This window comes from Musa acuminata, chromosome BXJ1-10, assembly GCF_036884655.1.
Source record: "Musa acuminata AAA Group cultivar baxijiao chromosome BXJ1-10, Cavendish_Baxijiao_AAA, whole genome shotgun sequence".
In the NCBI taxonomy this organism is placed as follows: domain Eukaryota; kingdom Viridiplantae; phylum Streptophyta; class Magnoliopsida; order Zingiberales; family Musaceae; genus Musa; species Musa acuminata.
In genome coordinates this window covers 26,265,934-26,281,835 of record NC_088336.1, presented here as the reverse complement: position 1 = coordinate 26,281,835, position 15,902 = coordinate 26,265,934, and the positions used below count along the sequence as shown (strand labels likewise).

At 40.5% G+C, this 15,902-nt stretch overlaps 3 protein-coding genes and 1 long non-coding RNA gene across 5 annotated transcripts; 3 read left to right on the top strand and 1 right to left on the bottom strand.

The window, feature by feature from the left end:
* Window positions 1-290: 290 nt before the first annotated feature.
* On the bottom strand, window positions 291-3,550 carry LOC108951488 (uncharacterized). Of its 2 annotated transcripts, XR_010480263.1 has the most exons (4): window positions 3,432-3,550; window positions 978-1,549; window positions 794-898; window positions 291-596 (listed from the first exon to the last, which is right to left on the bottom strand). It is a non-coding gene; the product is annotated as an uncharacterized LOC108951488 (long non-coding RNA). The 2 variants fall into 2 exon arrangements; XR_010480262.1 differs by having other exon boundaries at window positions 291-898.
* Window positions 3,551-4,617: 1,067 nt separating this feature from the next.
* LOC103968456 (pterocarpan synthase 1-like) lies at window positions 4,618-5,184 on the top strand. Its single transcript, XM_018819161.2, has one exon. It carries the CDS (start codon window positions 4,618-4,620, stop codon window positions 5,182-5,184), a length of 567 nt encoding a protein of 188 aa, XP_018674706.2.
* A 2,071-nt stretch (window positions 5,185-7,255) lies between these two features.
* On the top strand, window positions 7,256-11,613 carry LOC135595804 (vacuolar protein sorting-associated protein 20 homolog 2-like). The gene is made up of 6 exons (XM_065087200.1): window positions 7,256-7,608; window positions 8,572-8,724; window positions 8,859-9,011; window positions 10,501-10,584; window positions 10,980-11,193; window positions 11,304-11,613. Exons 1-6 carry the CDS (start codon window positions 7,507-7,509, stop codon window positions 11,327-11,329), a joined length of 732 nt encoding a protein of 243 aa, XP_064943272.1. The 5' UTR covers window positions 7,256-7,506; the 3' UTR covers window positions 11,330-11,613.
* A 228-nt stretch (window positions 11,614-11,841) lies between these two features.
* LOC135595802 (BTB/POZ domain-containing protein At1g67900-like) lies at window positions 11,842-15,902 on the top strand. Its single transcript, XM_065087199.1, has 6 exons — window positions 11,842-12,095; window positions 12,174-12,419; window positions 12,590-13,520; window positions 13,664-13,733; window positions 13,873-15,087; window positions 15,165-15,902. The coding sequence occupies exons 3-6, from the start codon at window positions 13,462-13,464 to the stop codon at window positions 15,678-15,680; spliced, it is 1,860 nt and encodes a 619-aa protein (XP_064943271.1). The 5' UTR covers window positions 11,842-12,095; window positions 12,174-12,419; window positions 12,590-13,461; the 3' UTR covers window positions 15,681-15,902.

Sequence of the window (15,902 nt, the reverse complement as noted above, 5' to 3'; positions counted from 1 at the left end):
TAGATACATCCCCCCTTCGATATATTCTATCCAAGCAAGGCATCTCCCGTTAGTCCAATATCGATATAAATATTAAAATATTAAGTAAAATAATGAGATAAAATATCTTTTCATATATAAATATTATCATTCATCGAAAAAATGGTAAAACAATAATAAAAATTAAAAAAGTGAGTAGGCTATTCAGCTGGCTTGACTAAGGTGGGAAACTCAGATATAGGACTTACTTTTGCTTCTGCTACACATCCACTTCTGCTGCAACAGCAACTGAGGAAAATCCTACCCCCAACTTGTATAAACATGGAACATGTTAATAAACTTCAATCAAACTTTGTCTTTACTATTTACACAATCAGTACGGAGAGTTGTTCGGGATGTTGTCCATGGGGGCGGCGCTACCGGTGGCGGTGCCAGCGACGCTGGTCACGTGGTGCACCGTCCTGGTGCTGCTCGCCTTCGCCGGGAAGCCGTGGTGGGCGCTAGTGCCGGAGGGGCGGCGGATCACAGCCGACATCAGCGTCGTCGCCCTCAAGATCCTCGTCCGTGAGGGCAACCTCGTCACTGGCGCCTGCGCTGGCCTCAGCTTCTTCGCCCTCCTAAGAACAAAAGGGGAGAACTCGATCTGTACGATATGACTGAGACTACCGAATATTCTTTTTCAGCTGTTCGTGTTAGTGTTGTACGGCATAGGAGCAAAAGTTCAATAAGGTTATCCTCGTGAAATAGTGTGAATCTCCGGTGAACCGGTGAGCTTTGCGGTAACCAAACAATTGGATTGGGCTAAGTAGCATACCAGTCCAAGTGACCTTCCCTCAAACAAGTCCAAGCCCAGTTGCTGCCATGATGATGCTCTTCAAGTCAATTTGCTGCGGCTCAATCTCCGTCTGTGAGTTACAACCTACCAAAAGATTTCAACGGAATCAAAAAGAAGAAAAAGAAACATCCACAATCCTTTAATACCTGGTAAGATTTAGAACCTGCCACATCAATCTCAAGAGACACCACATCAGATAATGATATTTGTACCACAAACTGGAGAAAACAAAGTCAATCTAAAGCTTCTGCTACCAAAATTTCCGCTGCTGCTACGGGATAAGCAAGGAAAGATACCGAGTCCATAGGGTACCAAATGAACTACCCACTGGAGAGAGAAAAAATTGGGCTACCAATCTCAAATATTAGTTTCAGTAATCTTGCAGGCATCGAGGATCACTAAAGCATGTGATAAAAGAAGCAAGGAGTTACAGGCTAACGAGAACCTGAAGCTCTGCTCTCAAGGCAAAAATCTATTCATCATACACAACCAAAAAGCTCATCCATGGACTGCTACAGGTCATAATCTTTTAGCCCAAGAAAACTCCCTATCCAAGTCAATTTTATTAAAAGCCATGTTTGCACAGCTCCTTGAGCAGTCTTTGCTCTACAATATTCTCATCAGCGGCTCCTTTTGATGTTAGTACCATAAGCTCACATGCTGTGGAAACTACTGCACGCATTGATCCCCATACATTCTTCAGGCCATGCACCATTAGTTTGATTCCTGATGAAACTGCTCGTCAAGACAGAGGTAAAGAATTCATCAATTAAAGGATCTTCTGACGTATTCACATGCATGCAATTCTAATGGAAGATCAGGATCAATAAAACTACAATACACAGAAGCAGGAGTCTTGATGACATGGTTTAATTTATCATCATCCAGCTACTCTTAAAATTGATGTGAAACTGGCCTAGATAATGCTGCTGGCACCCATGGTACTCAAGCAGACGTATTTGAAGTTTCAAGTCGCCAAAAATCATCTAATTTGAGTTGCATCACTGGATAAATCTGAGGATGCTATATATTAAAAAAAACCACCTTTTATATTGTTATTGCCACGTGATATTTGGGTAGAATCTAATAAATGGCACAGGTACTCTCTACAAACAAACATAGTTTGTGGATGTGGACATGATATTCCATGTGACATCAACTAAATGAACAACCTAAAAACTAAAATGCCTTTGTACCTATTAAGTTTTGTTTACCAACATATTACTTGATTGTCTTTTAGTTCCTCCCGTCTTCTAGTCATCTGGAGTTAATTATAGATGACAACACACCAACTATGATCGAAGCATTATCCAACAACATTCACTAAATTACTCTAGGCTTTAAGAGTCAAATTTAGATAAAGACTACAACAAAATGAAACTCAATCAAGAAACTTGAAACCTCCAAATAAGAAGAAATACAACATCATTTGGTTCAGATGAGTACACAACGTTCCCTTATTAATCTCTATATTGCAGCTTACTAATTTAAAGGCACTGCAATGTTACAATGTATTCAACCCAAAAATAGGTCCCTTCCTTAACACCACTAATTGCATGTAGCCATTATCCAAAACATCTTCCTATAAGGTTCCGTAAGTAGACCCTTATAGTAGTTTTTATGTGCCCGCATATTATCAACATGAGCCATGCCATAATGCAGAAAGCCTTACTCATGCAACATTATTAAATCCATCCTATGCAAAGGAATTCATGAATCACAATAAATTGCTAGTTACTTCCTTGATAACAACTAACAATGTAGACGAGACCTAAAAAGGTCTAAATTATATGACCCATAAGTTTAATCGATAGCAACTTGTTTAACTATTATCTCCTTATTGGAAGGGGTACCAATACATTTCCTTCTTAATACTTACTTCTTTTACCTGACTTGCCGAAATTTTCACATACAGCTACAGTTTCAGATGCATCACTACTTTCTAGCTGTGAAACTGGAATAATGATAAGATGTTCTTTTCTTTCAATTGATGTGTAGATAAAGTTGGCGTTTATTAGATCAATTGGTTGAACATCATGCACATCTGACAAATTTCTTGCTTGGATAACGTGAAATACATGAGATGCAGACATAGGAAGCAGTAATGTGCTTAAGATATGCAACAAGCAACAGAACCAGGGAAAGGAACAAAAGACTATGCGACTTAAAGGGAATCTGTTCGATGCATAATCCCCACATAATTCGATGATTTGATGGCAAGAGTATCTTGAATGCATATATAACAACCAAGTGCAAAGCCTAGTTCAGTCTAAAATCAAGAAAACGTAGTAGGTTACGACACAAAAAGCTCAAATACGTGAAAAAAAACTCGAACAATTCCTGCAGTTAAGCTTCGACTACTTGCGTGATCAAGGGGAAGAAGTGAATCTAAACTGAGAGGAAAAAGATACTATACTATTAGGTTTCGTTTTCGTTGATCATAGAGCAACTAGGTTGCATGATCCTCGGCTAGGACCCATCAAAGATTCTGATCGAACAGTAGATCGCACCAAGAAATTGACATCAAAACTACAAGACGGCGTCAAGCACTCCATCAAATTAAAACTCTAACCAAGATAGGGAAAATTGGACGAGAAGGGATCGTAAGAGATCGGACCTTGATCGCCAAATCGCGCTCGTCGCCACCGAGGAGGACAAAGAGGAGAGCCGCCTCTGCGATTCTTCACATCGTCATTTCCCCCTTCTCACCGTGGAGACTGCTTTGGTGGTCGTTAGTTACTGATGCAATCTGCTGCTTTAAGAATGGTAGATATACCACGTGTCCATAATCCATTTGATCATCTTTTTTAGTATTTATTTTTACCTAAAAATTTACATTACTTACTGATGCAATCTGCTGCTTTATGATTCGTGGACATGCCACGTTTCGTTAATCAATTTTATCCTCTTTTTTACTATTTATTGTGTTCAAAATAATACTCTTATTTTTCACAAATTATTTACCTCGATAAAAAAAACATTAATCTTGAGCTCTTTTTATGTTAATAAATTGTTAAGTAGGACCGGTTCTTTTCCTTTCAAGATATTTGATTCTTCATTAGCTATTGACTCTTTAAATCTCCAATCAACTTGAGACTAAATGTGCAAAATTGTTAATTGATAGTCTTACAAAGACTTGTTATCAATTTTCAACATTAAGTAACGGCAATTAGCCGATTTTGCTGAACCGACGGAGGCTTTAATGTGGATCACATGAACGGTTGACTCAGGTGAAGCAAACATATGTTGATAAAGAAATGCATTGTGTGAAGGGGCAAGTAAGAGGGAGAGATTCCACACAGTTTGTGTCAATTATGCACATTGAAAAGTACCATGACATGCACCGGCATTTGGCGATCCTCTAATATAAATGTACCTTACATAATAATGATGAACTTTGTCAACCGATCACACCTTTGATAGGTGAAGGATTATGTGGGTGTGATTCACAAGAAAACGTTGACATGCATTATGTCAACGTTTGCAACTATCATCGATCAATGTGGTTCGTTAAGAAAAAGACAAATTCATGAGTTACATGTGGCCAGTTGACACTTGCAGAAGACGCAACACTATCCTCATTGGCCACTGCTTGCAACTATCATCGATCTCTCAGTTATCCATCTCCATTGCTCAAGATTATCTATATTACTTCCATCTTCCATCTCCGTGTGGCATGGTGTTTACATGTTTATGAAAGTTGGTATTTGTCAACGACGCATGGCGCAGACATTACTCTATAAACACATGTTCCTGATCCAGCGTTGTACCCACCTCACTTCGATCCTTGTGTCATCCTAGCCATGGCTTCATCCCCACACAGCTCCACTCATCTCTACTTCCTCCTCGTCTTCTTCCTCCTCCTGGCTGCTGCCACGGCCTTCCCGGTCACCTCCGAGTTCGAACTCGGCATCCAGAAGAGAATCCACTTCCGCGTCTACTTCCACGAGACCTTTATCGGTCCCGACAACACCACCGTCACCGTGGTGAACATGAGCCTCCCCTACACCTTCGGGAACATCGAGATCTACGACACCGTGCTGAGGGTCGGCCCCGACGAAAGCTCCACCTTCCTCGGAAGGGTGCAGGGCGCGGGCTTCCACGTATCAATGCGGGAGGAGGTGATGCTGGTACCGCTGGTGCTGGTGTTCACGGCGGGGAAGTTCGTCAACAGCACTCTCACGGTGATCGGGAGACTGGACGCGTCCGGGAACTCGGAGCGGGCCATCGTGGGAGGGACGGGGTTGTTCCAGTACGCATGGGGGAAGCTGGTGACCGAGACGGTGACGGCCTCAGTCGCGAAGCTCGTCGTCGCCTACGACGTCTACGTCGTTTACTACGACGACCTCCATCTCAGTGCCATCGCATGATTACGAGACGTCGCCGTCACCGAAGCTTAATACATGACACGAAGAATGTCCGCCTATGGCGTTCCTAATAAATATAAATAAAAACTGACATGGTGTTTACATGTTTACTTGTCACTTTGTACTTTTATCTTTTCTTAAAATAAATAAAAACTGTGTGTTTATGTGTCAATGTCGCATATAATTTAACGTACTTAAAGCATTTGATATGAAAGCAAATATAAGAACTCATAAACGATGTTTCTCCTTTTTGTATGACGCAATTAATATGTAATTACGACATCATACTTTGTCATGGATCTCTAATATATGTATGACGCAATCAAATGCAATTGAATTTTAGCAACTGCAGAGAAGGAATAACTTGAGATATTATTTGTATATTTTACAATATGATCATCCAAGTTACATGGACACAAATTTATTTACTAAATGTTAAAGTCACTATTTAAATAAGACAATTCTAATTAAGTTTCATAAGAGATCTAACACATGCACATCCGAATCTCATCATCAGAATTTATTTTTCGGAATCTTTACATTTGTCACAAGCTGTAATCACCATAATACAAATGAATTACATCAAATTCCAAACAAATCACGTGCTTTGACAAAATGACATGGATGTATTCCTCCCATCAATATGGTCATTAAAATTTTCTAGTTAATCTATTGAAGAAAAAGTATTTCACATTTTATAATTGTTAACATAAAATTTGATTATCTAACATGAAGAATGATTTGAATCTAATTATGGTTCTTCATCGAGTATATCATAAATAGATTCGATATCGAGAACACCAAATAGTTATGCTGAGATATTGTAAAACAATTTAAGGAGCATGAAGATTGCTTGAGTTGATAGATAATTTCAAGAATTTAGTAAAGTATCAAATTCATTAAGAGTAAATAATAATCTGTGATATACTTTGAATTTTTATTGTCTGACAATCGATTACGAGACTCGAAGATACAGTGAAATATTAGAGATATGTACATATATCACTCGACTCATCAACATAATTGATATAAATATCTCAAATATATAAGATTAGTTATTATTATCCTAAATAAATATATATTTTATTGATCTTTCTATCAATAACATAATTTTCTAGTTTCTTTCTTATTTTAAATATTAATGTTCATCTCCAAATTATAATATCTTAACTACTTATTTGATATTTAGAAACTATAGTGAGTTGGGTCTTTCTGAATAAAGATGTCAACTATGCTTGTAAGTACAATGTTCTATGGGGACCATCTATTATTGTTGACTATGAAGGAATAAATGAAGATATAAGATATTTTTTATTATGAGCATTGTTATAGAGTAGAGAAGAATAGAGTACTCCTCGCTCCAATTATATTATTATATTATACATTATATATATATTAATTAATAAATAATATAACACATAAAAATACATTAACTCTAACATTTTTAATTAATAACTAAACTAATAATATATTAATTTTTAATAGATTAAAAAAATATATAAATAAAAAAAAGTAAAAATAAAAAATATTAAAAGTTCAAAATCCTAATTGACATTTGTCTCTTTTTATCAATAGTTCTTTTTAAGTTTTTATAATAGGCACTTTATATATTTTTTATTTATGCAGGATTCATGTTACACAAATATATGAACGAAAATTAGAAAAACAAGGACTAATATAGAAAATTATTAATTTTTAGATTTATTTGGATGTATTTAGATTTATTTGATTGTGGTTTTATTTAACATATTTTTATATTTCGTTATATTTGTATTTGAATATTGTTATGGCATGAAAATTTTATTATATATTTGATATTATTAATTAATTTTATTTTTAAAAATAAAAAATGACTTAATTAGAAGAACAGGGATAACCACATAATTTCTACCGCGACGGGAATTCCCGCCCCCGCGTTGTGGAATTTGGTGGGATGGGGAATAGAACGGGACGGGAAGCGCTCGCCGCTCTACCCGGCCCCACCCCGGTCGGGGCCTACTGTGGTTCGAACAAACTAGAGTCCGAACCAAGACCACATAGGCGACCCTCCCGGCGCCTCTGGCCAGGTCTGCGGCGCCAACCCACGCCACCGAAAACTTCGGCTCGGTTTGGTTAAACGCTCGGGCCGCAAACACACAGACAGTTCACCTTCGACCGGAGACCCAAAGCCGACACTTCTCCCCGATCGTCCCAACCCTAACCCCGCCTGGCTCTCCTATTTCTCTGCGTCCTCTTCGCCCCCTTTCTCGTCGAGAGGTAACGTCGCATCTCGGCCGGCGCCTTCCTTCCCTCGATCGGGAGGCGAGCGGTGGCACGAGGAGGTCGATGGGGAACATATTCGTGAAGAAGCCCAAGATCACGGAGGTGGATCGCGCCATCCTCTCCCTTAAGACCCAGCGCCGCAAGCTCGCCCAGTACCAGGAGCAGGTTGGCTCCCTCCTAGCCCCCGAAGCTGCGGTTTTTTCCTGTCATTTTCCCCCTTTTTTTGTACGAGTTTCCTGATCCAACCGAGGAAGAGAACGTCGATCGTCGTCGGCATCCTCGCTTCGCGCGAGTCTGGTTGATGATTCTATCGCGTCCTTGCTCGAGTCTTTTCTGATGAACTATGTAGATTTTGCATGTTCATTGTAGGAGCTAATTCATTTTCTCGTCTGGTTTCTTTTGGGACCGGTAAGAAAAAGGATACAAAAATAGGCATTCAGGCTATATAATAAGAGACATGTTAGAACAGATGACAACTGCAAATTGGAGAACCAACAACTGTGTTCTATTACCGGAAACAAGAACATAACCCAAAATATAGGCATTGATATTGTGGATTGTTCTATGATTCTTGGTTAAATTACATCTCTTGCTTGAGCAAAAATGTGGATTGTTTCTTCATGGGTGAACCTACTGCTATGGTTGAAACTAAGGATTAAAATCTCAGGATGATACTGGTTTCTATCAATCATATTGGTCTGCTGTACTGACCCATATGCTCGGTATCATCATACTAGTCCTTGGTCAAACCAGTAAAATACTGGTTGGCATAGTCTCTCCGTCTGTTACTGACAGTAAATGTCATCCACGGGACCGGTATGATATTTTGGTACATCAGTCAGTATACGGATCCAATACTGGTCCTTGGTTTGACTGATGAATACCGGTTAGAACACATTGTGACAACTAGTATTTGAGTTCGTGGTTGAAACTACTCTAGAGCTCCATACAATGCTTTGTATTCAGTGAACTTTTGATCAGGTCTTTGTATTTAAATTTGTGTTAATCTTCAGTGAGCATGAAGGTAAGTACCGAATGAAAGTCCCTTTTTTTGCTTATCTGAAGAAAAAGGGTCTAATTGTTTCATGGATTATGAGCTTCATTTCTGCCTTTTCTGTTATTTTTTAGCTTGAGGCCGTGATTGAAGCTGAAAAGCAAGCTGCAAGGGATCTGATTCGGGAGAAGAGGAAAGATCGGGCATTGATTGCGCTTAAGAAGAAGAAAACACAAGAAGAGCTATTGAAAAAAGTTGATGCTTGGCTTATAAACGTTGAACAACAAGTATGTAAAGTAGTAGTGTGGTACATCTTATTCTGCACGCAATATTCTTTCATTTTAAGTACTCTAACAGAGATGTAAGTATAGCTATCTTCTCCAAAGGTTGTGTGATACTGACAGTGATCTTTTTCTTTTAGTTGGCAGATATTGAACTGGCGAGCAAGCAGAAAGCTGTATTTGATAGCTTGAAGGCAGGAAGTGATGCAATGAAAGCTATTCAAAATGAGATTAGTCTGGAAGATGTTCAAAAGCTGATGGACGATTCTGCTGAGGCAAAGGCTTATCAAGAAGTGAGACTTCAGTTGATCTTTTCTTTTTGTTTTTTGGTTTCGTTCAATCATTGCTGCTTGCAAACAAACCATTTACAACTTAACTTCCATTTAAGATAGAATAATGCAATCAGGCTGGTAAATGGCTGACAATAACCAGATACAAGGTTGTGTTGTGAAACTTATGTCATATGTCAATTAGTTATTTGAGACTGACAGAAACACTCTTACATGTGCTTTAAGCTCAACATAAACCCAATTTCTTTGGTATAGTTAGGCTAGAACCAAAAACTGCCAAGGGAATTGATGAGCTTAATTGCAATAGTCAGTGCTGTAAAAAGATGGAAATATGAGATAGTTGGTGATCAGGGAGATGGATGGGTTGGGACGTGGTTATAGAGATGTTACATATTATTTTATTTTTTCAAAATATTGCTGATTATTGTAAGGTCAAATTCCTTGCTGGTTAGGAATGATATTTTAATAATAAATTAGTGATTTGGAATTTGAAAGTCCTAATTTGCTATTAGGACCTTGTTTGTTAATAATTGTAGTAGCTTTTCTATATGGGTTTGTATGAAATTCTGGATTTTACTACGTGGAAGTTCAAACCTTCCTAATTAATACTAAAAAACTGTATCTTGGATTAGTTATCTCATTAAATTTCTGTATCTCTTCCATGTTATTTCCTCCAATTTTAGTTAGTTATTTGATTTAGTAGTTTGGTTCAGTCTTTTGTCTCTGCATTTAGCAGCTTCGACAGGTTGATTATCAGATTTTTATACTAGGGGTTACGATCAATTTCGACTTAAGACAGCTGTTAGGTCTGTGATTCATAAGTTTCTCTTTTAGATCTTCCACAGAAGCTCCTCATGCATAAAAAACTTGCTGTTAATTTCTTCAGCAGGAATCTCTCAGTACATGGCAGGCCTGGATGGATATCCATGTGGTGAATCTTTCTGGAAGGTCACCTGTTGATGTTCTGACAAGGCTGTTAAACCACCTCTGTCACTCTTGATAAAAAAAACTAACTCCACATTACAGCACTGCTAGTAAGATTGTTCAAGTCCTAAATTACTGTGGCCATCCTCAAGATTTAGTTATAGAATTGCGAAAGATTGGGACTAGAATAGCAAGGGTGGAATACAAAATTTAGTTTAAACATTTACTGAAGTTGAATATAATCTTGACCCATCATAAATTGAAAAATTGTAAAATTCTTCAAGCAGAAATGAGCTTAAACAAAACTTTTTTTCCCTTGATCATGCCAATTTTGTTCACCTGCTGAAATTTAAACTTCTCCTATTATGGGACTATGTTATCTTCTTTGTGATAATTTGTAAAATTCTTTTATGTTTCCTTTTTGTAACTTCGGGAACTGTCATCTGTTAGTAGATAAGTAGGCTAGACTGATCTCTTTGTCAAACATCCCATTCTGTCAATCTAAAATTGATTTTTATTGCTAACTCTCCTTTTAAAGTTACTGATTGCTTCTTTGCCCTTGTTCAAGGAAATGAATGCAATCTTGGGAGATCGCCTATCTGCTGAAGACGAGGAAGAAGTTTTGGCAGAATTTGAGAATTTGGAAACTGAGGCAAGTTTTTTAATTTCTTCAATAAGTTGTTTTAAGCTTGCTCATAATGAAATACTTGTATTTTTTGTTTATTCTGTTCAATTATTCAAGTCAGAGTTCATTTAGTAGAACAGGTATCGAACATGACAATTCCCCTTAATTTTCTGCTTGAGGGACCATAAGTGGTAGCTTAACTTTGATAAACAAGCAAGATAACAAATTGACTTTTTGACACAATGGTAGAGTCGGCACTAAATTGTAGTTAAATTTCTTTTTAATGAAATCAGTGACCAACTTTTAATCAAGTTGTAGTAATTTCGTTGAGATTGTGTCTCTTCTGGAAATGTAACAAACCTATCCCCACTTTTTTAAAATGTTATTTGCAAGTATGCTGCTGATTATAAGCGTACTGGCAGATTACCCTTCAATCCATGCCAACAGTTCCTGCCCAATCAGTGTCATCTGCACAAGAAACTAAAAGGACTCCTGAGGTACAGCCAGAAGCAGAGTCTCAAGCTCAGAGGGAAGAGGATGAACTTCTCAATCTTCCTGATGTACCATCTGGTGCACCAGTTCTGAGTGATGGTGCTGCCGAAGACATCTCAACTGGAACTCAAAGGAAAACAAAAGGTTTCTCTCTTGCCTGCTTAGCCTTAAGCCCCTACATATATAAAGAAATCATGATTTTTGAAGCTGTTTCATTACCTTACTGACTGTATATATGCTTTTTGAAATTGCAGTTCTGGAGGAGCCACTACCTGCTTGATTTTGCAAGTGAACTTTAATGGGTGTTCAGAATTGCATAATAAATGGGTGATCGCTGAAATTTGTAATATTAAGGCTGATATTTTTTTCTTCCTTGTTTACAATCTTCCTCTTCATGCATGTCTATATTTTAGTTCCAAGTTATTGAACTTACAATTTAGAGTGGAAAACATATGTTTCTACCGTCAAAAGCTTCTTTAATTCTTTTGGTGTACAAAAACTCAAATTATATAAGTTTGCTCTTAAATAGGATGATAAATATCCACTTGCAGGGTCTTCAGTCTACTTGATAATTATCTTCTCATATTTGGCTTTTCAAATGAAGGTGCTTAATTTGAGTTCCATACTTCAAAGTTTGGTGCTTAAAGGTTTTTTGTTCCCAGTTCTAGAGCTGAGTAATTAATTGTTTCAATTGTCTCAACTGATACCGAGACTATTGAACAAATGAGAAGGGATGTATCTGTCTCAGCATGTAGCCTGGAATCCAGCCATTCAAAGGTCGATCCTTCCTTCGAAGTTTGATACATTTGATATGGCTGTGGTCTGGGTGATGCAGGTTAGTACTGTTGCGTTGAGCTCAATTTATGAGGCCTGAGGCCTCGCATTCAAGTTCCTGCTGCACGCTGGTACACACCATGCCGGCTCTGCAGCCTCCTGACGGAGGCCAATCCAAATTTATGAAGCTTCATGTAGTATGCATGTGATCGATCAGCTACCAAATCACAGATACGGAGTCACCAGTCTTGTTGGTGCGTGGTTACAGTCAGGTATTATGCTTGGTTTACGGATCTTGTTTACTTCCCCGTCTCCTCAGCTAATGTGGACCATTTGTGGCCTCTAAACAGGGCTTGATTAAGGGAGAAGAGACCTCGACTAACAGCAGCTGTCCCCCTTAAGTGCCAGAAGAAAAAAAAGGAGGTACAAAGGTACACTGTTGCGTAGAAAATGGTCACTGAAGGAGCCCCTCCTTTTGCCTTGGTTCTTCGTGTGAAGCTGAGAAGAAATTTCCATGGCAATGATGGGTTGTGGGGTCACGCTGTCCATGTTAAGCGTGCGGGCTCCGATTTTTAACACTTCATCCATTCAGACAGGCAAGATTGGCATGAGCTCCTGCAGCTTACTTCTCATCTGGTTTTCTCAAGCGTCAGTCAAAAAAATTACCCGCTTAGTAGCCACAGAATCATTTGATTATTTTGTTAGTCATCGTTTATCATGTCAAGCATGCTGATCTCATTCCGAGAATATGAATCTCCTTTTACAGTTCAAGTTGGAAAGAGAGAAGAAAGCTGAAGACATCAAAGGAAGGACCAATGACGGCCTCTTATAATGGCAAGGTTCTACTACTCCTGTTATTTATTTGAGGACTATGCATTTCAATATTATCGACATCTTTATGAAACTAGAAACTTGCACTAGAGGGGAGCAGCATGGGCATATTGCAGAACAAAAGCAAAAAACCACTTCATCATTCTCTCCCTCCCCACATAACCGAGGCTCTCTTCTCTTCTAATTGCTAGATGCAGATGGAAGAGGATCATCAGGTTAGAAGTCAAAAGACAGAGTAACTTGTGACCACAGATAAATATCCTCCGAGTCAACATCTGGTGACCATTGCTTAGCAGAATACAAGTCCCATGAATTTGGGAGCGTTCCACTGGAGAAAAGCTTGAAAATGATAGTTGCACTTCAGACCATGATGCATATCCTTTCGCATGCATCCAATTTATCCTTGCAGACCCTAAAAATTGACTCAGGTCAAATTACAGTATCTTGACTGTTTGATTTCTTCAAAATAGACTGAAGCTGTGCTTCATATTTCCTTAGAGCATCACTGTTGATCCCCCTGCCTGTCAACCATTTGCATTTATTAATTCCCTCCATAAAATCCTCCAGACCCCAGCAATACCACAGCATTCCATTCTTCTCTAGGCTCCTTGGATTCTGACCCCTGTTTGCTTTCCACCCAACCACTCTTCTTAAATCTCTATTTGCCACCAAGAAGAATGCCCAGAGAAACAAAGAGTGTGAGTGGATGAATCAACTTGTCTTCCATCTCTGGGGAGGAAGCATATAGGAATCTGGCTGTGGTGTTTCATTAGTTGCTGGTTCAGGTGATGTACTAAGCTGCCAAAGATGAAGTTCATGAAGCTTGGAAACCGCCCAGATACCTTCTTCACCACGGAAGCCATAAGGTGAGGCTTTTGAAACTTGTTCTGAATGGATTGCATGAGTAGTTTATAACACTTCGATGTGATAGATGCAAACTATTAGGAGTTTTTGATGCTTTTTATGTCATCAGACTCTGAATTCTTATTTCTTGTGTTCTAATTGGCAGGTCTGTTTCGTCAGAAGTCTCAACTGACCTCCAAATCCAGGTGCATAACAGCTTGTATCAGCTGCACAAGGTAGACCTCTACTTGTTCTAATACTTTGGCAGAATTCATCAGTGTTTCTGATACTTTGGCAGTTCTTGCAATCGATACTTTTTCTCTTCCATCATCTCTTCCTAATTCACTTACCTTGTTTGGTTGTTTGTGTTTGTAGTTTCCCCTCCTGTCTAAATGCCTGCGCCTGCAGAAGCTCTGCTCTTCACTGAAGGATACCTCCGAGCACACAGTCATCTTACTTCCGGACCTTCCCGGCGGCGCCGAGGCCTTCGAGGTCTGTGCAAAGTTCTGCTATGGCATCACCATCACTCTCAGCTCCCTCAACATCGTGCCCGTGCGTTGCGCCGCCGAGTACCTCCAGATGAGCGACGACGCTGACCGTGGGAACCTCGTCGGCAAGCTCGAGCTCTTCTTCAAGTCTTGCATCCTCCGCCGATGGAAGGACACGCTGGTGACGCTGCAGAGCACGAGGAACTATTCTCCTCTGTGCGAAGAACTGGGCATCACCGGCCGCTGCATCGATGCCATTGCCACTGCCATTATCGCCAGCCCGACGCAGGCGGTCACGTCAAGCCACAGCCGGAAGGCAGCGACCAAGAACTGGTGGGCCGGGGACATCAGTGAACTAGGAATAGACCACTACTGGAGGGTCATGGTGGCGGTGAAATCCGCCGGCATCGTTCCCAACAAGCTCATCGGGGAGGCACTACGGATCTACGCTCGCAAGTGGCTGCCAAATATGTCCAGAAATGGCCAACAGAATGAACTGGAAGCCGATGACTCCTTGTCAGAGTCTCCTACAGAAGCCCCCGTGAAGCACAGGCTGCTAATGGAGAAGATAGTGAGCTTACTCCCCACCGAAAAGGGCTCTGTTTCATGTAGTTTTCTGCTCAAGCTTCTCAAGGCCGCCAACATACTCCACGCTTCGACATCATCGAAGATGGACTTGGCCAGGCGAATCGGACTGCAACTGGAGGAGGCATCGGTTGATGGTCTTCTGATTCCACTCGACTCAAATTCGAGTGGTACGCTGTATGACGTCGATATAGTGATGGCCATGTTGGAGGAGTTCCTGCTTCAAGGACAGAGCCCAGCAACCAGTCCACCCAGAGAGAAGCTTCGTTGTGAGAGGAGGAGGTCTCGATCTTCCGAGAACGTGGAATTCGAGGTACAGGAGAACAGCCGCAGGTCGTCCTCCGCCTCCCACAGCTCCAAGCTGAGAGTGGCCAAGCTAATTGATGGTTACCTCCAAGAGATTGCCAGAGACGAGAACTTGCCCATGAAGAAGCTAATTGCAATCGCGGAGGCTGTTCCAGACTTTGCCAGGCTCGACCATGATGATCTCTACAGAGTCATCGACATCTACCTCAGGGTAACCGATCTTTGCGCAACATCGCGATTCATCATCTCTGTTTTCATGATCCTAAACCTGGGTTTGGTCGTCTTCAGGTACACCCAGAGCTCGACAAGAACGCGAGGAAGCAACTGTGTCGAATCCTGGATTGCAAGAAACTCTCCGTGGAAGCCTGCATGCACGCCGCGCAGAACGAGCTACTTCCTCTGAGGGTGGTCGTGCAGGTCCTCTTCTTCGAGCATTCCCGAGCCGCCATGTCCGGCGGCCAGGTGACTGAGCTGCCCAGCAACATCAAGGCACTGCTGGCTAAAACCACAGCAAGAGGGGAAGACAGGGACGCACTCAAGCTTCACCACATCGGCACTGCTACCCCATTAGAAGACGGCTGGAGCATCTCCAGATTGAAGTGCCCCGCCACGAAGCTCGCAACGCTCAAGACGAAGCTCGCGGAGGAGGAGGACAACGACATGGACGATGACTTGATTCCGCGCGATGCGCTCATGAGGAGCGCTTCTTCGAGGTTCAAAGCCTTGTGCTCCCTTCCTAAGAAACCAAAGAGGATCATCAGCAAACTGCTAGCCATGAACAGAAGTGCAAGCGAGAGGAATTAATCGAAATAACTTGCGCTATCGATTTCATGCAGAGAAATCGTAATTGAAACGTCCTATATTTATCTCTGAGTTCTCTTTCTTGAGGCCACTCCACAGGAGCTGGCTTTTGCTGCCCACTCTGTGCACCGTGAGCCAAGGAAGAACATGTAGATTAAGGCCAAAAGATGGAGGCTCTCCTTATGGCATAGTCAAATAAAAGCTTAATTAGATGTGATTCGCTTA